This window comes from Vidua chalybeata, chromosome 3 (assembly GCF_026979565.1).
Source record: "Vidua chalybeata isolate OUT-0048 chromosome 3, bVidCha1 merged haplotype, whole genome shotgun sequence".
Classification (NCBI taxonomy): Eukaryota; Metazoa; Chordata; class Aves; order Passeriformes; family Viduidae; genus Vidua; species Vidua chalybeata.
In genome coordinates, this window is record NC_071532.1 from 106,157,030 (window position 1) to 106,176,537 (window position 19,508).

Sequence of the window (19,508 nt, forward strand, 5' to 3'; positions counted from 1 at the left end):
GCAGTGCAGCCCACAGCTGGATGTCACTGGGAGCCTCACAGGGCTTTCACACTGCGTATTTATAGTAAACCACGGTGCACATCCCCTTCTCATGTTTTTAGATGTAAAAACAAAAGTCCTACATGAGTAAATGAAGCAGGGCTATGTACTTGCAGCATCTGCCTTTCCATTTCTGGACAGGATGTCCTGTATGGCTGTGCTAAAAATGTATTCCATGCCCAGCTTCCTGAGCTTTGTCTTATTTAACAAGATGGCCATAGACATGCTGAAGTCAGGGATTCTAAGTAAGCCTAATTACTTGGTCACTGCCTTTTAGTTCACATTGTGCCTTCATGACAGGGCACTAAATTATACCTTTTTTTGATACTCTGAACAGTATCAGAACAGTCAGTGTGGAATTAAAAGTTTTTATTAACATTTTTTGACTGTAAGAAAACCAGTATTTAATTACCATGACTATTAAATTTTTAAATCTGGTGAGAACAAGAGAACAGAGATCTAAGATCTGTGATCTGTGATCTGTGTATTTCTGGTTTCTAATCCAGGTATCTAGTTCCTCACCATACCATTTACTCCTGCACTGATATCTCAGACCAAAGTGGGACAATCATAGACCTAAGAATGCAAAACCTATCTGGAAAACAGCACTAGGAGCATCTGCACATTTTTACTGCACTGTCCCATGGCTTATTTTGGCTAAAATGAATAATAGTAATTTTTTTTTTTTTTTACTTTAAAAGATAAATCAGATATATGTCTTGGCACTCTCCCAAGGCCAGTAGTTTGATATTTGTAGGAGAATATAGGTGGATTTCACCTGAAAGTCCCACTGCAGTGAGTGTTTCATCTCATTCTTCAGTGTATTTTTCTTCCAATGACCACTTCTTAGTGTTTCTCAACCTACTAAGCTTGAATTTTTATCTCACCCATTTCTCCTCTGTACATGCCTTGTGTTCTCTTCAGAATGACTTTTTCCACTCCTCAGTGTTTCCCTACCTATTCTCTGCCCTGCAAAATCAGTATTTTTGTGTTGATATATATTCAATGTCCTCTTCACTCCTACCTCTCCTTCATCTCCATGGCTGTTCTTTTTCCAACACTCTGAAACTGAAGTTCACCAACACGGTGCCCATAAATTTGATGCTAAAGCTGCCCTGCTGTGGAAGGTGGAGCGTCCTGCTTTGACATGGGCCATGCCCACCACACATACACAAAATATGGTGTTTGCAAGTGAGGACACTCAACTTTGGGGTCTCCAAGGAGGGTTTGCTCAAGGGTCAGTGGGGAAGCCGTCGGGCTGGCAGCCAATTGTGCATCTGGAAGAGATCAGCTCCCAGGAGAGCTCTGAGCCTGCAGGGTGACATCACTGATCACGCAGCAGCTTCACCTGGGTGTCACGAGCTGTGTTCAGGATCAGATCACAGTCTCCTGGTTATCCTACAGCCGTGCCATTCTTGAGGTTGCCTGCAGAGTGTTCAAGGAGGGGAAGAGGCACTTACTATTAAAAGCAGGCTTAGTTTGTATGAACCAGACTCCTTTCTCTAATCTGCTCCATCAAGTGCATCAACCTCCCTACCAGGCACCCACACCTGCAAGGAGACAATTTGGTTGGAGTTCTGCCTGGACTGGTGGGCCTCCTACATTTCCTCCTCCCAATAAAAATGTTTAACTAGCTTGGTTATAATAACCTTTTTCCGTCTGAAGTGCTGACATGCATTGCAGTGCCCCTTCAATCTCTAACCGAGTGCATTACTGGAAGGCAGTGTAAGATCTTTGAGCAGTCACAGAAGGGAAAACAGGACTCTGCTACTTGGCCATGTAATGTAAGGAGAGATGTGAGAGCCATGGACACATCCCAAGAGCAGCCTGTCCTCCCTAAGAGAAGAGTACAGCAGCAGGTTAAATCATCAACCTCACGTGAAGGACACCTCTGGCTCAAGGATTGTCATGGAGTGTACACTCCTTCCTCCAATGGCCTGTCACAGAATAGAACTACTGGCTTATCTTCCTGTAGCAACAGAAAAGGAGAAGGATGTTATTATGTTATCCACTTGGAGAGAAGATTACCTTTTACCTATTCTTTCATTTACATTTATTCTGCCTTCTAATCTCAAGTGTGTTTGCTGACCTGGACAAATCCCATTTAAGATTTTCCAGCCTGAAATGGATTACTATATCCAACAGCCTCAACAATTAGACTTTGGAGAGGAAAGGAGGCTGCTTCTCTGTTTCCATGCTTCCTCTCCCCTCTCTTCCTTTTCTCCAGCAGCCTTTTGAAATACCCAGTGGCCCTGCTGTATCCCACAAAAGCCTCTGACACATAGAAGCTTATGTTCACACCCAGTAGTTTTGTCTACCTCCTCTCCAGCTTGCTGTGCATTGACCAAAAACCCAACCAGAACATGTTTTTGCAAAACTAGGCTCCCCACCAGCTACCTTGCACTGGGACCATGTTAAGGACTTCAAACAGTGACAGAAATTGGAGTCTCCTGAGAGTTTGCATGAGCATACCAAGCCCTGAAAAAGACACCACCACAGGAAGAGTGTGGGTTGCACCTGGGATGAAGTAAGGTTAAAAATTGAAGGTGGTCATCCACACCAAAGTATCAGGAATGATGACTTGAGGTTTCCAAAATCCCAGTATCCATGAACAATTTCTGTCCCCACAGAAACAAAACAAAGAAACAAAAAATACAACAAACAAAAAAAAAATACCCACTGCTTCCTCTCTACCTGTTTCTGAAGGGGTGTCCCTCATGTCTTTTTGCTGTATCTTCATCAGGAACAGGAGACTTTTCTGTGAACAACTCTCTTCTTGAAAGAAACAGCAAAGATTTTTCTGTTTCTGTCTCTCAGACTTACTTGATAACCAATCTATGAAATTACAGCAAAAGATAAAAGCAGTAAAAAGACAACAGATTGGAGATGTATGGAAAAATTTATGAGGATCAAACACGATTGCCTCTTAAAAAAGAAAGAAAAAGAATATCAGACTGTCTGCCTATTCAAAAAGGGGAAAAAAAAGTCACTATAAAAATACCCAAGGGGTTTCCCTCTCATTCTTTAACAAAAAGAAATGTGAAGTCAGTGATTCAATCCCCTGAGAAGTCACTGTTTCTGCCATGAGGGAGCCACAGATAATTTCCCTGTGAGATTTGGAAGCTGAGGGGATTTTTTTAATGCAAGAGATTCATTCTCCTTTAAAACAGTGCTAGTCAGAGAAAAAAAAAAAAAAAAACACCCAGGAAGATGTGATAATTAAATATGGAAACTTTCTGGTGAGTGTCTTAAGTGGAAAAAATGTCACATATGCAAGTCTGATTTGGAAAGGGATGCGAGCCGGGTTGTTAGGATAGATAAGCCTTTCTGATGAATTACAGTGGCTTAGTGGCACCGTGAAGAAACTGAATACTCCTTGTTCTATTTTCTGGATGAATTCGTTTCTTGCCATCTGTTCTCAAGGATCAGTGACATTTTCCTAATACAGCCATGTTTTTTTGACATATGCCCGTAGATACTCAGCGTAGTAGGAGCTCAACTTTAACCCATCACATGGGTTCTGTCTGTTTCCCTGCTGGGTGCTTCACCCCTGTGGGTCCCCCTGGGCACGTGCCAGGATGGGGTGGGATGAACTGAGCCAGACCACTCCATGGCCATGCTGGGACAGAAGCAGACAACACAAAACCATTATTTTCATTTTAGTTTTACCAGCTGAAAAAGCAATTAAGGAGATACCTCTTCTGGAGTTGTTCATCAGCTTTTGCTTAACTCCTGTCAAATTAAATCTCTGTTAAATATTTAATGGAATAAGGTAGTTTTACAAGAACCTCAGGGTTACAACACACCATGCAAGAGGTAAGCAAATCCCAAAATAAAGCTGCCAGATCTGGTTTAAGCCCATCCTTTTCTGTGTTCCTAAAAGGACACTGTCATAATGCTGTAGATTTGGGAGGAACATATAAACCCCTTTGGTGTTATGTAGAGGCTGGTATCAGAGATGTAAGAGCACAGTAGAGGTGGTATCTCACCTCCTCTCCAGCTTCTGCGTGCAGGTCCTCCTAGGAGGAGGTTGCAGGGGCTGAAACCACCAAGACTCTGTCCAGTCTGATTCCTTATTGGAGATGAGGGGGGATCAACCTTCCCTGAGCACGTGAAAATGCAGATTTTGGGAAGGCTTTAACTTATATATAACTACAAGTGGAGAATTTTTATGTGTCTCCTGACCCCAGGATGGTCTCCCAGGAAACATGCCCTTCACATCCCAAAGGGCTAAGCCACCTGCCCCTTAGAGAACTGGTTTTGAGGCTTATTTTAACTCAAAGAATGTATTTTTCCATCTTTTGTTCCCAGGCACTACTGACTGGTTCCACAGAAATGTTGATTAAAAAACTGTATCTCATCAAGACAGACATCATCATGAGAAATTTCAGCCCAACTGGCTCATATTTAATAATGTGCATATGGCATGCTAGCAGCATAAGGGACAAGCCAACTAATTAGATTAGAATTATTTTATTCAATAATTTATGATTAGTTTTACTAATATTTCTAATAATGCCACAGCTAACAAGAATTTTAAAGTGTCCTCAGAAAATCTGATTCAACTGGACTCAGGATGAGAGATTTGCTTAATTTCAAACTCCCAACCTCACACAGTTTGTTGTTAAATCACAGGACTGCTTGGAGATACACACACGTCTGAAAATAAAATTGTGGGTGCATTTATGAGACAGATAAAGGTGAAAACGAAATCAGGTCTCAGAAAATCTTCTGGAAATGGCATGGGTGACATTCCCACAAGCAAAAGCACAATATAATAGAGTATCAACTATTTGATATTATTAAGGGGTTCTCTGTGCTATGGGCTTCTGCTATACTTAGCAGCTGCACAGGCATGGGGAGCACCTGAGCTAAAATTTGCAGCAATTCAAAATTCTGAAACAATCTGACATCTTCATTTCATGTGGAACTTTCATGGTGACTCCATTAGGCTTCAGGAGAAGATAATTGTTCTTTACCAGTTTACAGGGAGGCACATACTGGGGGATGAAGAAGTGATGAACTTTAAAAGTGCCTTTGAGAACTTGGAGAGAGGAGAACAAAACCAGGAAAGGTTTCCTCATTTTTCTTTCCCTAGCCTTGGAGGTTTAGAGAAACGTGACTTATCTATAAATAAGGGGAATGTATAAATAAAAAAACAGTCTCCAAACCCGAGCCTAAAACTGATCTCAGTGTTGCTTTCCATTGACAGATAACAAATATGCTCCTGCAGTCACTCTCAATGGGTTCATCTTTATTCTTGGAGGAGCTTATGCACGAGCAACCACCATCTATGACCCAGAGAAAGGCAATATTAAAGCAGGTCCCAACATGAACCACTCCAGGCAGTTCTGCAGGTGAGAAAAAGCATTAAAATGGAATTACCGGTACCTTAAAATTTTCTGTTGATAAATAAGCTACTACAAGTGAAGGGGAGAGGGGAAGGGAGGTGTGAACCATCTGGGGTTTTTCTTCATCTCTTTTCTGTACATGCTCAGGCACACAGCATTTCCCAAAGTGTACATTCAGCAGTCTGTTATGGTTCATGTGTCTCCTCACATTCAGGCATGATGGATCATGGGGTGGGATGTGAGTTGGCCTCCTCCAGTGATTACAGGAATGCCATTCTCAGTTTGCCCTGTGCAACTAGAGGATGATCAATACCCTCTGTAGGAGAGACCACCATAATATGGAATGTTTTTGCTAACCAGCTAAGAGGTCCTTGAAAGAAAGAGAATACTGAGTAAGCGCCACACACCAATATTAATTACTATTATTTATTAGGTGCTTGTGATTGCTTTTCGGGCTCCTTTCCCTGATCATGGTCACAAGTTGAACCAATTTCACCAATTGTCTGACAAAAATAAAACTTGGCAGCCATTGCAGTACTGGCAGCACTTAAAGGCCTTTTAAATAGTTTTACATGGCTGCTACTGAAAGACGGGCTTGTTCTGCACTGTGCACAGCCAGCCCTTCACAGAGCAGATTCCCAGGCTGGGGAAGGGCTGAGCTGCTGGTTTCCTGGAAAAGCCACAGCTGGTCTCTAGACACTGCCACAGGCACCAGGTGAGGGTTTGTTATCCATGTCTGATGCAGCAGCACCCTGAGGCACTGAGCCAAGCCAGGGTGGAGGGGATGTGCCAGGCACTGTCCCGACAAAACACTGGCTGGGGTGGGAGGAAGAGCAGCAATGGGCAGCAGGAGGGCCCACAGCAGACCCACATCTTCCAAATACTCAGCCAACTGCACCTTGCTCCAGGGGTGTCCCTGGCCCCCATCCTACTATTAGAAAACACTTCCATGTTTTAACTTGGATTTAGCCATTCACTTCAATGCACATGAGAAAATGCCTTTTAAGAAATCATGCTCAGTTCTTCTCTTTTTGCTGTTTTTTTTTCTCATTTTCACCTTTTTCCCTTCCTTTTATTAATTTAAGGGGCGCCCTCTCTTGGCTGCTGGAACAGATATTGCTGTAAGGAGAGGGGTCAGAGCACCAGCTTTGTCCCAAGCCAGCTCCATCCCAGTGGCCGCTGCCCTGTTCCCCTGCTAAGGACACATCCTCCCAGGCCCTCCACTCTAGCAGGAGGCAAAGCAGGATGAGGAGTGCAGTGCTCAGACAGCATATAATGATATTTTTCTCCTGAAAACCAGAAATAACAGGCACAATACCACTCAGAGCTCTAAGCTGTAAAATGAAACATGAGGGATTTGGACATTTGATATGTTTCTCCATCTTCCCATCCATCATAGAGAGGGATGAGCTGCTCTTTGAACATCGTGGGTTTGTAAAAAGTAACAAGAATCTGTTAAATATACAAGAGATGCATGGCTGATTTCAACTGTTGGCTGAGCACCTCACCTGAACACTTGCCAGGGTTTCTAACATGAAGGGATGCTTTGCTCTGCACCCTGCAGAACAGAAAGACCAAGGAAAGTGAACCAGTGACCTAAATATTCCCTAGTGCTTAGGCACCATAATAATGGGCTTTGTTTAAGTAGAATTTGCCACCCGTCCATAAAAAGTAACTTCAAACTTTTAAATTACATTTCTTTCTAATGCCTAAAGCAATGGTGGTCAGGAAACTTACATTTATAGTGGAATGGTCACCAAAAAAAATACATATAATTGGAAGCAAAAAAGGCACCATTTCAAAGATTCTTGAATGCAGTAGGAAACAGTCAAGGAAAAATATTTCAGCCCAAAGACATGTAAATACTGTGACAAAACCTAAATAAAACAGTGTGTGTGGAAATAGGGAAGATGGGGGATCAGCAGTAACAAACAGGTTAAAAACCTGCTGCTGCTACAGGAGGCTGAGGGAACCATTGCTGAGGGCGAATGGGAGTAAAAAGAAAGGCATTTAAAAACTTTGGGGATGAAATTTGTAGTTTGAATCAGTTATAAAACCACTGCTGATGAGACTGATGAGGCAGCAAAGTAAAACACAGACCAGTTGGGTGGGTGTTTCTTATCTGTATTTGGAAGGGAGCAAGGAGGTTTGCTTCTTTGTTCTGCTGTGAGGAACCAAAACCAGTTACTATTGGCAGCAAGGAAAGATGGGAACTCTGAAATTATATTCTCAGATCCAGCAACCCAGCTGTCTTAGACACAGGTGTCTTTAGAGACTTCATTGAGAAGCTGATTGAACCACTAATGTTGATTTTTAATAACTTTTCAAGTTGAGGATGGATCAGGGCACTGCCAGAGTGTTTCTGTACTTTGAAAAGGTGAAAAGGAGAATTTCAGTGCAGCAATTAATTTTGCAAAGTACCAGCATCAAGGTAAGTGGTTTCACTTAGCCTCATGTTGGTCCTCTGCAAAATACCAGAGTGGTTAATTTGGTATTTCATCAACAAATAACTAGATGCTAATAAAATAATGAAGATCAATCAATGCACTTTTCTGGAAAATGAAGCTTGTTAAACTACCCTGTTGTCATAGACTCATTTAAGTTTGAAAAGACCTCTAGGGTCCTCGACTACAGCGGTAAACCTGACACTGCCAAGTCCACCAAAGGTGTTGGGAAGCCTGGCTGCTAAAGACAACTATGATGCTGTAATATACTGCAATTTCTCCAAGGTATTTGGCTGGCATTATATGGAATTAACAAGGCAAATGGTAGAGAGATTAAATCTGCTTCACTGACAGATCTCAAAATGTAGTTGTTAATGAGAAGGCATCATTCAGCAAGGCCACTGGCAGCAAGCATTTCTTCTTCTCCAATGCTATTTAATACATCTATCAACAATCCAGGTAATAGAAAATCTCTCCTGATAAGGCTGCAGGGGGCTTAACACTTACTGGGTACAAAATATTACAGAAAGAGCTATTTTATCAGTTCCCTGAATATCTCAGTTGAACTGTCTCAAGCCAGCAGTGGTATTTTAAATACAAAGACATGGAGCAAGCACACTCATAGCAGTCCTGCTCCCTTAGAAAGTCAGGCTCTCAGAGGAGGACATAAACAAGATCACTCAGAGCAGCACAACATGAGCTCACATCACAATGCTCTGGATGAAAGGTCAGTGCAATATTGGGGATTTAAAACATGCCCCAACACCAAAATGAAAACAAGCTGAAGCTGGGTAAAGCGAGTGCTGCCACACACGGCGCTGGGTGTGGGTCCTGGGTCCTGAATCAACATGTGAAAATATCAGCAGAAATTCAAAGGGAATCTGCCAAAAAGACCCCACATTGTAAATTAGACCTTTGACATGAAACTCAAGGAGTTTATCAAAGAAAGGCTGAGAAGTGACTTGATCACTGGGAGCAAATGAAGAAGCTTGCAGTCTCGCAGACAAAGGCGTAGCAGGTTACAAGGGCTGGAAAGTCAAGTTACGTATCTCACAAGTGAAGCACTTTTCCAACAGCAAGGATAATTAAACAGAGAAGCAGCAAGGGAGGGGGTGAACTCACCAACACTCGCTGTTTTTAAGAGGAGATTAGATACGTTTCCAGGAGAGATGCTGCCTGGGGAAATGTCCATGGCCTGAGTATACACAAGCTCAGATTAACTAAGCACAGAGGTCCCTTCTGACCTTAGCCTGTGAATCTATAAATTCCTCATTCCACTCATTAGCATGGATCACAAAAAGCATGGTTTAAAAGCAGCAACATAAACAACTTAAAAATTAACTGCATGCTATTGATCTCCTCTCACCAGGAATCACTCAATACTGAATTTGCTGGGAAAAATCTTGACCGCATCACTTTTATTTTTATCTGCTTTGTTTCTACATGTTAGTGATGAGGGAGCATGATAGCCTTGAGCAGAGGGAAAAGAAATGTGTGTGACATTCCCTGCTTGTGAAAAATTAAAGGTCCATTCAAATGTTTTAATATCAAGTTAAATTACTTTTAATGAAAAATGAAAAATAAATGGTTCGGGTCTCCAGCTCACGATCAACAGAAGAGCAAATTGAGGATCATTTTCAGATTAAGCCCAGCCTGATGGAAGTCAATAAGAAATTCATGCTGATGTAGAATTAACCCTTTGAAAGATAGTGCTAAATGGGAAAAGACCTATAATAGGCCTGAAGCATTTTAAAATTCACTGAGAGGTTGAACACCTTCCACACAACAGGTGAGGGAAATATTTTATATTTCTCAAACATCGGGAAAGTGTGAGCTTTTTGCCACACACCCTTTCTCAGTTTGGCAGCCCCTGTTTATTTGCAGGATCTTGAGATGGTGGACAGCAGCCAACAGGAAGGAAAAGCCAGGATGAGATGATGACACCTTGCTCTGCCACACACCTCCCTCCAAAAAGACTTGCAGATATCCCTCCCTTTCAGCATGGCAAGGCCTCCCTTTGCAAGTGGGAGTTCTCCCTCCCTGCAGTGCCCTTCAAGGGTTTATTTTTCCACAAGTGAAAAGAATACCAAATGCATTCCTGTGCATGATTAAAAATTCCATATTCTGCTTGCTTAGAATGCAGGCAGCGTGCAAACAGGCTTGTGCTACAGAGAGCCTCCACGGGGCAACAGCAGCAGCATGGTGGTGCCAGCAATAATTCCAGAGAAGCTAATTTAGTACCAGCAATTCCCAACAGACACCAGAAAAGCATTTTCTTCCTCCTCCTCTGACTGCTAACCAGTAAGATTTATTAGATGGTTCTGCTGAATGGAAGTCTTTAATAAAACTTTGACTCAGGCTGAGCAGCACAAAACCAGGGTCAGTGTGGGGATTATTTTACACATACACATACCCCCCACCCCCACCTCTTCTTTTCAAGTAAGGCCTTGTTTTTGAACAGCAAAGCATGGTGCCTCCTGTACTGACCTGCTAGGCATTGCTGACCTACAGCACCAGCTACAGACTCCCCAGGCTGGCTCCTTTCTGCCTTGCAAAGCTCATGGTAACTCCAGGAGCACTGGAAGGGATTGAAGCACAGCTTGTTTGGATGGATTTTCCCAGGTGCAGCTATGATGGAACAGGTTTCCTCAATGGCCATGTGCTTCCCAAACCTACAGGCAGGAAGGTTGGTGTGTTCAGCCGCCAGCATTTGCAGCTGGAGGTGTTTGTAGTCCAGCCTGTCTGGAAGGAGACATAGGTGTGGGGCTCTGCTCCACAGACAGCAATGAGAACTGCTGCACCAGACTAACTTGCCAGGCAGTAATTTCTGTAGGAGCTGATGACATGAAGGATTGTGGTGGGCATTAAAGCATAACTGATATAGACAGAGCACTCAGGCCATTACTGATGTGCTGTGGACTGTGGAGTAAAACACTGCTGGTTTTCAGCAACAAGTAACGATGCCACGTGATGGTTTTGGATCATTAGCAAGGGAAAGTGCTCGTGGAGTAGGGAGAATATAACTGGAGCTTGGCCAGAACACCCACACTAATAATCCCATTCCAGGAAGGGGCATGATATCCTCCTAATTGACCATGACTAATCTGGACCCTCATTTATCCATCTCATTGTAAAGATGACACTTCTGGCAGTGTGACACGGCCACCCGAGCTCGAGCCTTCTGCGACACAACAACCTGGCTGCCAGCGCGGCCACTCTCAGCACCGGGGCTGAAGCACTGCCACCAAACAGGGGACAGCGCTTTGTCCCTGACTGCCACCACCCACAGACACAGGGCCAGCAATGCCTTTTGCTCCAGCGCCGCAAACCACCGTGCAGGTGTCTCAGAAAGGTCCCAGGTTTAACAGAAAGCCTAAGGGGCACCTGCAGCTCTGCCAGGCACTGCCCAGAGCCACACCCTGCAGGGGCTGGGGCCCTGGAGGCTTCCCTGCTCCTAACACCAGCTCCATCCCGTTGATGAGCATCCTGGAATTACAGAATATCCTGAGTTGGAAGGGATACACAAGGATCATCACATCCAGCTCCTGTCCCTGCACAGGACAACCCCAAAAATCCCACCAGCGTCATTAAGTTCCACCTCCAGTAAAGACCTCCTGAAATCTTAGGGCAGGAAGGAAATTTGTCCACTAATAAACGCAGGGATCTTTTTTCTTTTTCCTTCTTTTAAGCAGATCCTGTGTCAACCTAACTGATACTCAGTAATGTTCATGGAACTGCTTCAAATAAATGTGTGCTTCTGCATGCATAGCCAGAAATGAGGAGGGAGAAGAACATTATTTGAGGGCTCAGAAGGTACTAAGCTTCAGGCAGTCAAAACAATACACTAATTCAGCTATTTCAAATCTTTTGCAACCCTGAGAGTTAAAAGACAGAATTTTTAACAATTATGTGTTAACATTTCCTGATGAGGCTGATGTGATATTTAGGACTGAGCAGAAAATTTTGAAGCAGTAATAAAATTAACATTTCTTGTAATCCCACTGCTTTATGATATGTCCAGCAATGTCATTGGGAGAGATAAGTGCTAGAGCAAGGGCACCCAGGCATTCACCTCTCAAACATACAGAAAAAAAGACAGTGACATACTCTGCATCCAAATCTTATTGCCCATCAGGAGATTTCCATCTTCTCACTCTACCCAGCTCTTGTCAGGCAGCAGTTCTGGTTCCCACAGTTCAAAAAAGGCACAGATAGACTGGAGAGGGTCCAGAGGAGGGTTGGAAGGTTGTTCAAAGGGCTAGAGAGCCTGCCTGATGAGGGAAGACTGAAAGTCTTTTCTCACTGGAAAGAGATGGCTATGGGGACCCTCACAGAGTATTCTAGCACGAAAAGAGCAGCCACAAGGAGGATGGAAACTCTCTCTTGACAAGGAGCCACGGGGAGGAAACAATGGGACAAGAGATAAAAGCTGTACAAATAGAGGCTTCATCGTGATGCAAGAATTTCTTATAGTGAGATCAGTTATTCACTGGAACAACCTCCCGAGGGATGTGGTGGAGTCCCCATCACCAAAGGTTTTCAGGATGTGATTGGACAGGATGCAAGATAATCTCATCTGGTGTCCCTTTCCCACAAAGGTTGGACCAGATGATCTTTCAAGGTCCTTTCCTGCCTGGGCTGTTCTTGGATTTTTTGGTTCAGTGATTCAGTTTGTCCATCAAGTCCTTCAAATGGCAGCTGTCAGAGAGGGGCCTTCTCTGCCATTTGATCAGCCTGGGCAAGGACTGAAAGGTGGATAGGCAGGGAAGAGATGTAAAGGGTGTTTAGATTACACAAGCACACCAGTCATGGACAGTCAGGTCCCCACCAGCCCTTGGCACACCTCAGCCTCATTGGGATTTTCCTGGGAGTGTGATCCAGAGCTTCATGGAGGTCAGCAGATGGATCAGACGACCCATAGTAGTGTCAGGGGACAGTCGCAGCATGATCCTCTGACACTGAGCATTGCTTGGGAAATGAAGGATGCCCAGGCACTTCAGGAGAATCTGTCATAGAGCAGGAGAAGCCTCTCTAGTGAACAGCAGTAATTACCTGCAGAGTAGAAAGCTGGGTCATTCATTAGCCTACACGGTAATAATTTGCTGAAACTCATTTTTTTTGGAAGGAGTGGCTGAAGTGATCTGGATTTGGATGCCCATTACCTTCTCCCCAGGCATTCTACTGGAGAGGTGGAGGTCTGGCTGCTCCACAGCCAAGGAAGTCACTGGCCCAAAGCCATCAGGGTTTGTGTCCCTGCAGCAAGGCTCTGGCACAGAACTTCCTTCCTTCCTTCTCAGGCTCTGACAGCCTGTAATTATTTTATCTCTCTGGATTAATGGCACCAAGCAATAAACTCGCATCCTAATTATTGTAATTATTTCTTTCTTTGTATGTCAGCCTTGGTAACGATGTTTTTACAGCTGATAGGATGGAAGGGAGGGGAGAAACGAAATACTGTCACAGTAAAGAAGAAAGAGCAATGAGCATACTCCTTTCCACTCACTTTTCTTAAGGTTTTAGAACCCACTTGAGTTTTCTGTTCTCTCAGGTCCCAGAAATTAGCAGTGATTGTCCCAATACTACAAAGTAGCAGCAATTTAGGATTAAATTCCTAATTATCTTAAGCACCTACCTGCCACTTTAGCCCCAGAGATGGCTGAATGTCTCCAAAGTTCCCTGTTCATATGAGGACCCACTGTGTGCTCAGAACTGCCTATTTTTTCATGGCAGGAGCAGCTCACTGCTTTGCTTAACCTCAGGCATGGCTTTATGTCAGTCTCATCTATGGGAATTGCATATGGAGGGAGCAGAAGTTGCTCTAATCACCATTTAAAATTCATACAGTCTTCCTAAGGGTGGAATTCAGCATCCATTTCTTCCCCACTGTATTTGCACCATGAGTGGAAGGTACAGGATTGAGCTGCTTGTCCCAGGCGCTGGGCAGGAATTCTTTCCAGGGCTGTAGCCCAGGTTCCAGAGAACAAGGGCAGCACTTGCCCACTCGCTGTAACCCCAAGTTCAGAGCATGGGCTGGGGAGGAGCCCAGAACCAGATCATTTTGAGAAGGTTTCCTTGGCTGCTCAGCTGCTCTGCGGTGGCAGCAGCTCTGGCTCAGAGTAGCTCCTACTAAACATGCCACAGAGAAGATTTCACTAGAAGGAATGTGGGTGGCTAAGATGCAACACAAGAATTTGTAAAGCACCCACGTCCCCGTTTGGAGACCTAACGTGAGATGCCCGAGGGAAAACCGGCACTTAAGGCCAGATTTCAGCTGTGCAGCACAGAGTCAGCAAGGAAGGGCTGGTGGCTGCTTTGCTCCTGTTCCTATGGTCACCTGTAGAGTCTTCCCTCTGGTTATTCCATTCTTCCCATTCAGATCAAAAGCTCCATGCAGAGGAATTTCATCAGTTAATGAGTGGTAGACCAGCCCTGTACATCAGTGATGACTGAGGACTGAGGTGCTCTCTGTATTGGTGTGAGGTGCTGCCATCTACACCAGCATGTCCACACCAGTAAATTAAAGCTAAGGCCAGCAGACCTTGATCATCAGCACTGATGGAACCAGCCCCAGTCTCCATGCTCCGCACTAATGCTTGTTTCAATTGCCCATTATTGATAGTTCTTCAAACAGATCTTTTTTGGGGATCTTTTGGAGTTTGTTTCATTTTTCCCACTTAACAAAACTGATAATTCATTTAATTTTTATTTCCTTTTTTGCACCAAGCATGGTGTAGGAGTACTGGTTTAATTAGTAATCAGCATTTCATTAGAGAACCAAGGCAGCAGAGCTGCTTTGTACCACAGTCCATCTCTGACATTAGACATCTTCTTCCACATCCCAAACCACATCCCAAACAAATAAGCTTCCATCTTCTTCAACTTCACAATCCAGAAAAAAAAGAAAAAAAGAAAAAAAAAAGAAGAAAGAAAAAAAAAAAAGAAAAAGTAAAACAAAACCATCAGCCACTACCCGAGACCCTCATTTCTCAGCTCTCATTCTGCTCATTTCAACAGCCCATCCACCACATCAGGAGCCTGGGATGGGGCAATCCTTCCCCCTCCTCAGGCCAGATTTTGCAAGCTGAAATTCCCAGCCTGCCTAAAAAGTAACTTGTTCCTGTCCAGAGATGGGCTTTCCACCCCTCAGCAAATATCCTAAGTCCAAAACTGTTGTTTAATTAGCACATTTCTCTGATTTAGTGGGTCAGCTGGTCCTCCCACCTCTGCCTCCTCCTGGGCATAGGGACTGAGCCTTGGCAGGAGTTCCTGCTGGGCAGTGCCTCTCTGCCACCAGCTCTGGCTCCTTTGGAGGTGAGCTCCTTCTCTTTCAAAGCTATCTTTCAGGATGTCACTTGCTTTACTCAAGTCCTTATTCTTCCCCGTTTCTCCCTGACGTTTGAAAAATAATTACCCGTGGTTCAGTAAGTTCATTAGCAAACTCCCTCAGGAGCCTGGGCTATGCATCATCCAGCCCTGCTGATTTGTGGATAGGCTCTAATCAAATGTTTCAAGTCTCCCTCTCCTTCCTCCTCCTTTCAGATTAACAGTTATTTTGACAAGATTCTCATTATTTCCTATTTCCTGGCGGTACCCAGGGACTAGGCTTATTTGAGTCCTCACTGTTGTCATTGTGAGTTTATTTTTAACCTCAGGCTCTGCTTGTCCACAAGGACATCAGAGTCTTGTGTTCTTCAGAAGCACGTGGCATTGTCGGTGCCATTTTAGTCTCAGTTTATCGTATGTCTTCCAGCACTCTCTGGCTTTTGCCTTTATCGCTTTTTATCTTTCCTCTTCCCAGTACTTCAAAATTAGCCAGACAAAATTACTTTGTTTTTACCAATCCTAGAAGATCACTAAACTTTTCCACCTTGTTAGATCTAGGCCATCTTCTTGGTTGCAATTAGTTTCTCATCTTCCCCTCTTGTTCTCCCTGCTCTCCAGGTACATACTCTCCAAGTCTCCCTTTTCCTTCCCAATGCAATCATTCATCAGTTGCTCTCCAAATGGACCCAGCTGCCAGAAAAGCCACTGCCAATCCCATCCAGATTAACAACATCTTTAAATCAACTTAGAAGGCAAATTTGGGCTTCCTGGCAGATGAAAAGCAGACAACCCCAATTTTGGGTTCCCCCCACACAGTGCAAAGGTGGCATGGAGCACACGGCAGGCCCTGCACTGGCTTTTCCCACCCAGATGCCTCTGCCATGCTCTGCCATTTCCAAATGCACACATGGGAGCCCAGCCCCATCTTCATCATCCCAAAGCAGTGTCCTGCCGTGTGCACCCTTGCTCAAGAGGCCAAGGCATAAAGTGAGAGGAAGAGGAAGAGATGAGACCAAGGGGCAATTTTTCTTTCAAATATCTTCCACATCTGGGCACGTTCCCTCTTACCAGGAGCCTATGGACCATAGGATTAGCCCAGCTGCATTATTCTTGATTAACACAGGGTATCTGAAGTCAAACACTTTCACTTTAGGAAAGCAGTAAGGTCTTTTGTCTTCTTTAGATGCCAATAAAGAGCTGCCCTGTCATTCTCTCAGCTGCACAGCCACAACCATCAGATCTGTGTGCCCCAGATCTGTTTTCCCATGCACAACTCTGGGGTGCACAAGGACAAAGTCAGCGGGATCTCCAGGACCCCATGCCAGGACACAACCATGGAAGAGGCTGAAGCAACAGAACATTCTTGAAAATTTTTACCCCCCATTTTGTAGCATTCATTAACAATTAAAGAAGTAACTTGAAGCAAGAGCTTATTCCAGCTGAGGTGGTGGGAAGCCCAAATTGCTTGGATTGGTTTTGCATGTGCGAACTATTACAGGGACACACCACCCTGCTGCTTTTGCTGCAGATGCCATGTGTGGGCTGGAGAAGGATCTTACTTGGACTTTCATCTGTTGTTTACATTAGAGACAAGAGTTACCTACCTGGCAGGAACACAAAAAGGATTAATTTTGGGGAGAGAGAAGAGAAATGCCCACACAGCTTTATAAAGATAAGAACAAAAGGTGTATTCATTGTTTTCCCATTGTTATAAAAGACTGGGTTTGTTTTAAGCCTAAAAAGAAAATTGCTCAGTAAGACTAACTCTAAATTTTCTTTTTTTGAAATACACAGTGCTGTGGTTCTGGATGGAAAAATCTATGCTACTGGTGGGATTGTCAGCAGCGAAGGACCTGCCCTGGGAAATATGGAAGCCTACGACCCTAAAACAAATACGTGGACACTTCTACCAAATATGCCCTGCCCCGTTTTCCGACACGGCTGCGTAGCAATCAAGAAGTACATTCAGAGCGGCTGATGTTCCCCAGGAGTTGGATGGAGAACTGTTTGTACCTGCTGAAAGCAGGCAAGAAGAATACTATTACTTAAGGAACAAAAGCAGCAAAGCCAGCCAGTGAACATATTGCTCTAAAGTCTTGAATAGTGTCTACATTGAATGTAGAAAAATCATCCTCACCTTTTGGTGAACAAGGAGCAGAGAGCTCCGTGCTATGTAAGATATTGTAACTTAATAATGCAAGGGTGTCACTAGATGTTATAGTGGCACTTGTTCTGGACATCGGCTTTTGGTCAACCCAGGTGCAATAGAATTTCTCATATTTTTTAAGCTGGGGAAGAGAGGAAAAAAATAATCTGCATTTTACTTTAGAGCTCAAGCTTGATTCTTGAAATAACCATGCAGATTAGTTTTACTATTACACTTTAGGCATCAATCAATTTGAAAGGTCAAAGTGTCCTTACCACTTTGATTCCTACATTTGTTTCTAATACATGCTTTTCAATACCAATGACTGAGAGAATTTTTGTGTGACAGATGGCTTATGTTGATGTCAGTCTTCCATCAGATCAAACAAATACTTCAGTTCTCCAGAGAAGAGCCCAAAAGCGGGGTGAGGTGGGGACTAGGGAGAAGAATAATAGCCACTGGTAATAAATTCCATGTAAAATGATGAAAACAAAAGGTCTGTTGGGCTGGATGAGTTTGTGCTCCTGGTGATTCTCCTGTGGGCACATATGGCTGTGCCCACAGTGGGGGGTGGGGGGGCTTCTAAACCTTTTCCTCCGGGTTTCTGCTGATGCACTTGGCAGTGCTCGATTCCCGCAGTGCAAAATGGAAATGATTTGGATTCCAGAGGCATTCTCCTGATAAACCCACTCTTCATTCTGGCTGGAATCACAGTAAATGCGCAGCGTAGTGTGGGTTTGCCACGTGTTCATCAAACACAGAAGATGCCTCCTGTGGCTACGTGTTCAGTTTTGGCTCTCAACCAAAATTTCTTACATCGGGATACATGCCACTATCTTTTATGTAAAGGATAAGAAGTTTTTTTTATTTTACTTTATTTTTCAAGTTCCTTCCCTAGGTGTGGAAGCCTTATACTTCTTATTTACAGATTTTAAACACATGAGTTTAAAGCCCATGGTAGAAAAATGCATAGACTTAAGCCCAGTGTAAGAGACTTCAAATTATTACTATGTAGAGTTGTAAGTATATGCACAGCACAGGGGTTATATTTTTATATATATTAAAATATTGTCTATCCAGAGAGCATTGTGATGTGGAAATTCTTTATAAATTTATACATAAAAGGAACAAATGGGAGATGGACTGGGTAACATAGAGGGGGCAGGGGAAAGAAAATTCAGCAGTGGAAAGTAACCCCAAGCTAAGGATTGTCTGGTTTCCTTCCAAGTAGAGGGGAAAAAAAAGTTGCCATACTTGCCTTTGCAGACTCAAATCCCAAATGCCATACCAGTAAATCAAGAAGGAGAGTCCTGTACAGGGAGTGGGTGAGATCTTGCATTCAATATCTAGTTGAATTTCATACCAAATACAGTAGCCTTTTTATATGGAGGGAGGTCTGCCTACAGCTTTGGGGAAATCAATGCAGATGTTTAGCTAATCATCTTATTTTATTAATAATCATTTATAAAATAAAATTTAAAAAAAAAGACATTTGTATCTTGCAGTATTTAAAGAAAATGTGCTCAAATCAGCTGAGTCAAGCTATAGGGTGACTCAAGCCTCTCATTTTGACAGTGAGGTTCCAGCCTTTGTTATGCAGTTGTTTTATTTATTCTTTAAAGAAAATAAAAATAATAAGCACAACAAAACTATATACTAGTATGTCATTTAAAGTATTTATGTCAAACAGGGTGCAAGTGTGAACCTAAAGATTGGAGCACAAGTTTCTAACTGCCTGGGGCAGGACTAATTTTAGTGTTGGTGTGTGTCTACCTCCAAAGGAGGTGCTACCTGTCAACAAGACTGAAACACATTTGACATTTTCAATTTAGCTTATTCCTTCATTTCTCACACTGGAACAAAACTGGCTATTTCTGTGAATAATATTAAAAACAGGGTTATCTGTAATGGCATTGTATATAGTTTATGTTTACTGTTAAGTTCTTGTTATATTATAATAAATATATTTATAGATCTAGATTCAGCATCCAGATTGGATTAATTTTGTCATGACTGATCAAGGAAAACACTGTACAAATGGGGACTTCATGTTTCAACCCAGCCAGGGATGAAAATGTATTCATTCCATCTAGTTTCTCTTGCAAATCCAAAAATTTATTGCTAATACTTAAACACTCAGAAACTTCCTAAGTGCTTTCATTCTCATTTCAGAAAAAAATCTCTTAGAAGTAATTTTAGATTTTA

General features: G+C 43.2%; 1 protein-coding gene across 2 annotated transcripts in view; it reads left to right on the top strand.

The window, feature by feature from the left end:
- KLHL29 (kelch like family member 29) overlaps window positions 1–19,290 on the top strand; it is a 392,570-nt gene extending 373,280 nt beyond the window's left edge. For both annotated transcript variants that reach the window (XM_053937487.1, XM_053937488.1), the window contains 2 exons: window positions 5,252–5,396; window positions 16,952–19,290. In XM_053937487.1, the coding sequence (XP_053793462.1) occupies window positions 5,252–5,396; window positions 16,952–17,135 (329 nt within the window). In that variant the 3' untranslated portion in view covers window positions 17,136–19,290. The remainder of the gene's footprint in view (window positions 1–5,251; window positions 5,397–16,951) is intronic.
- Window positions 19,291–19,508: the final 218 nt, after the last annotated feature.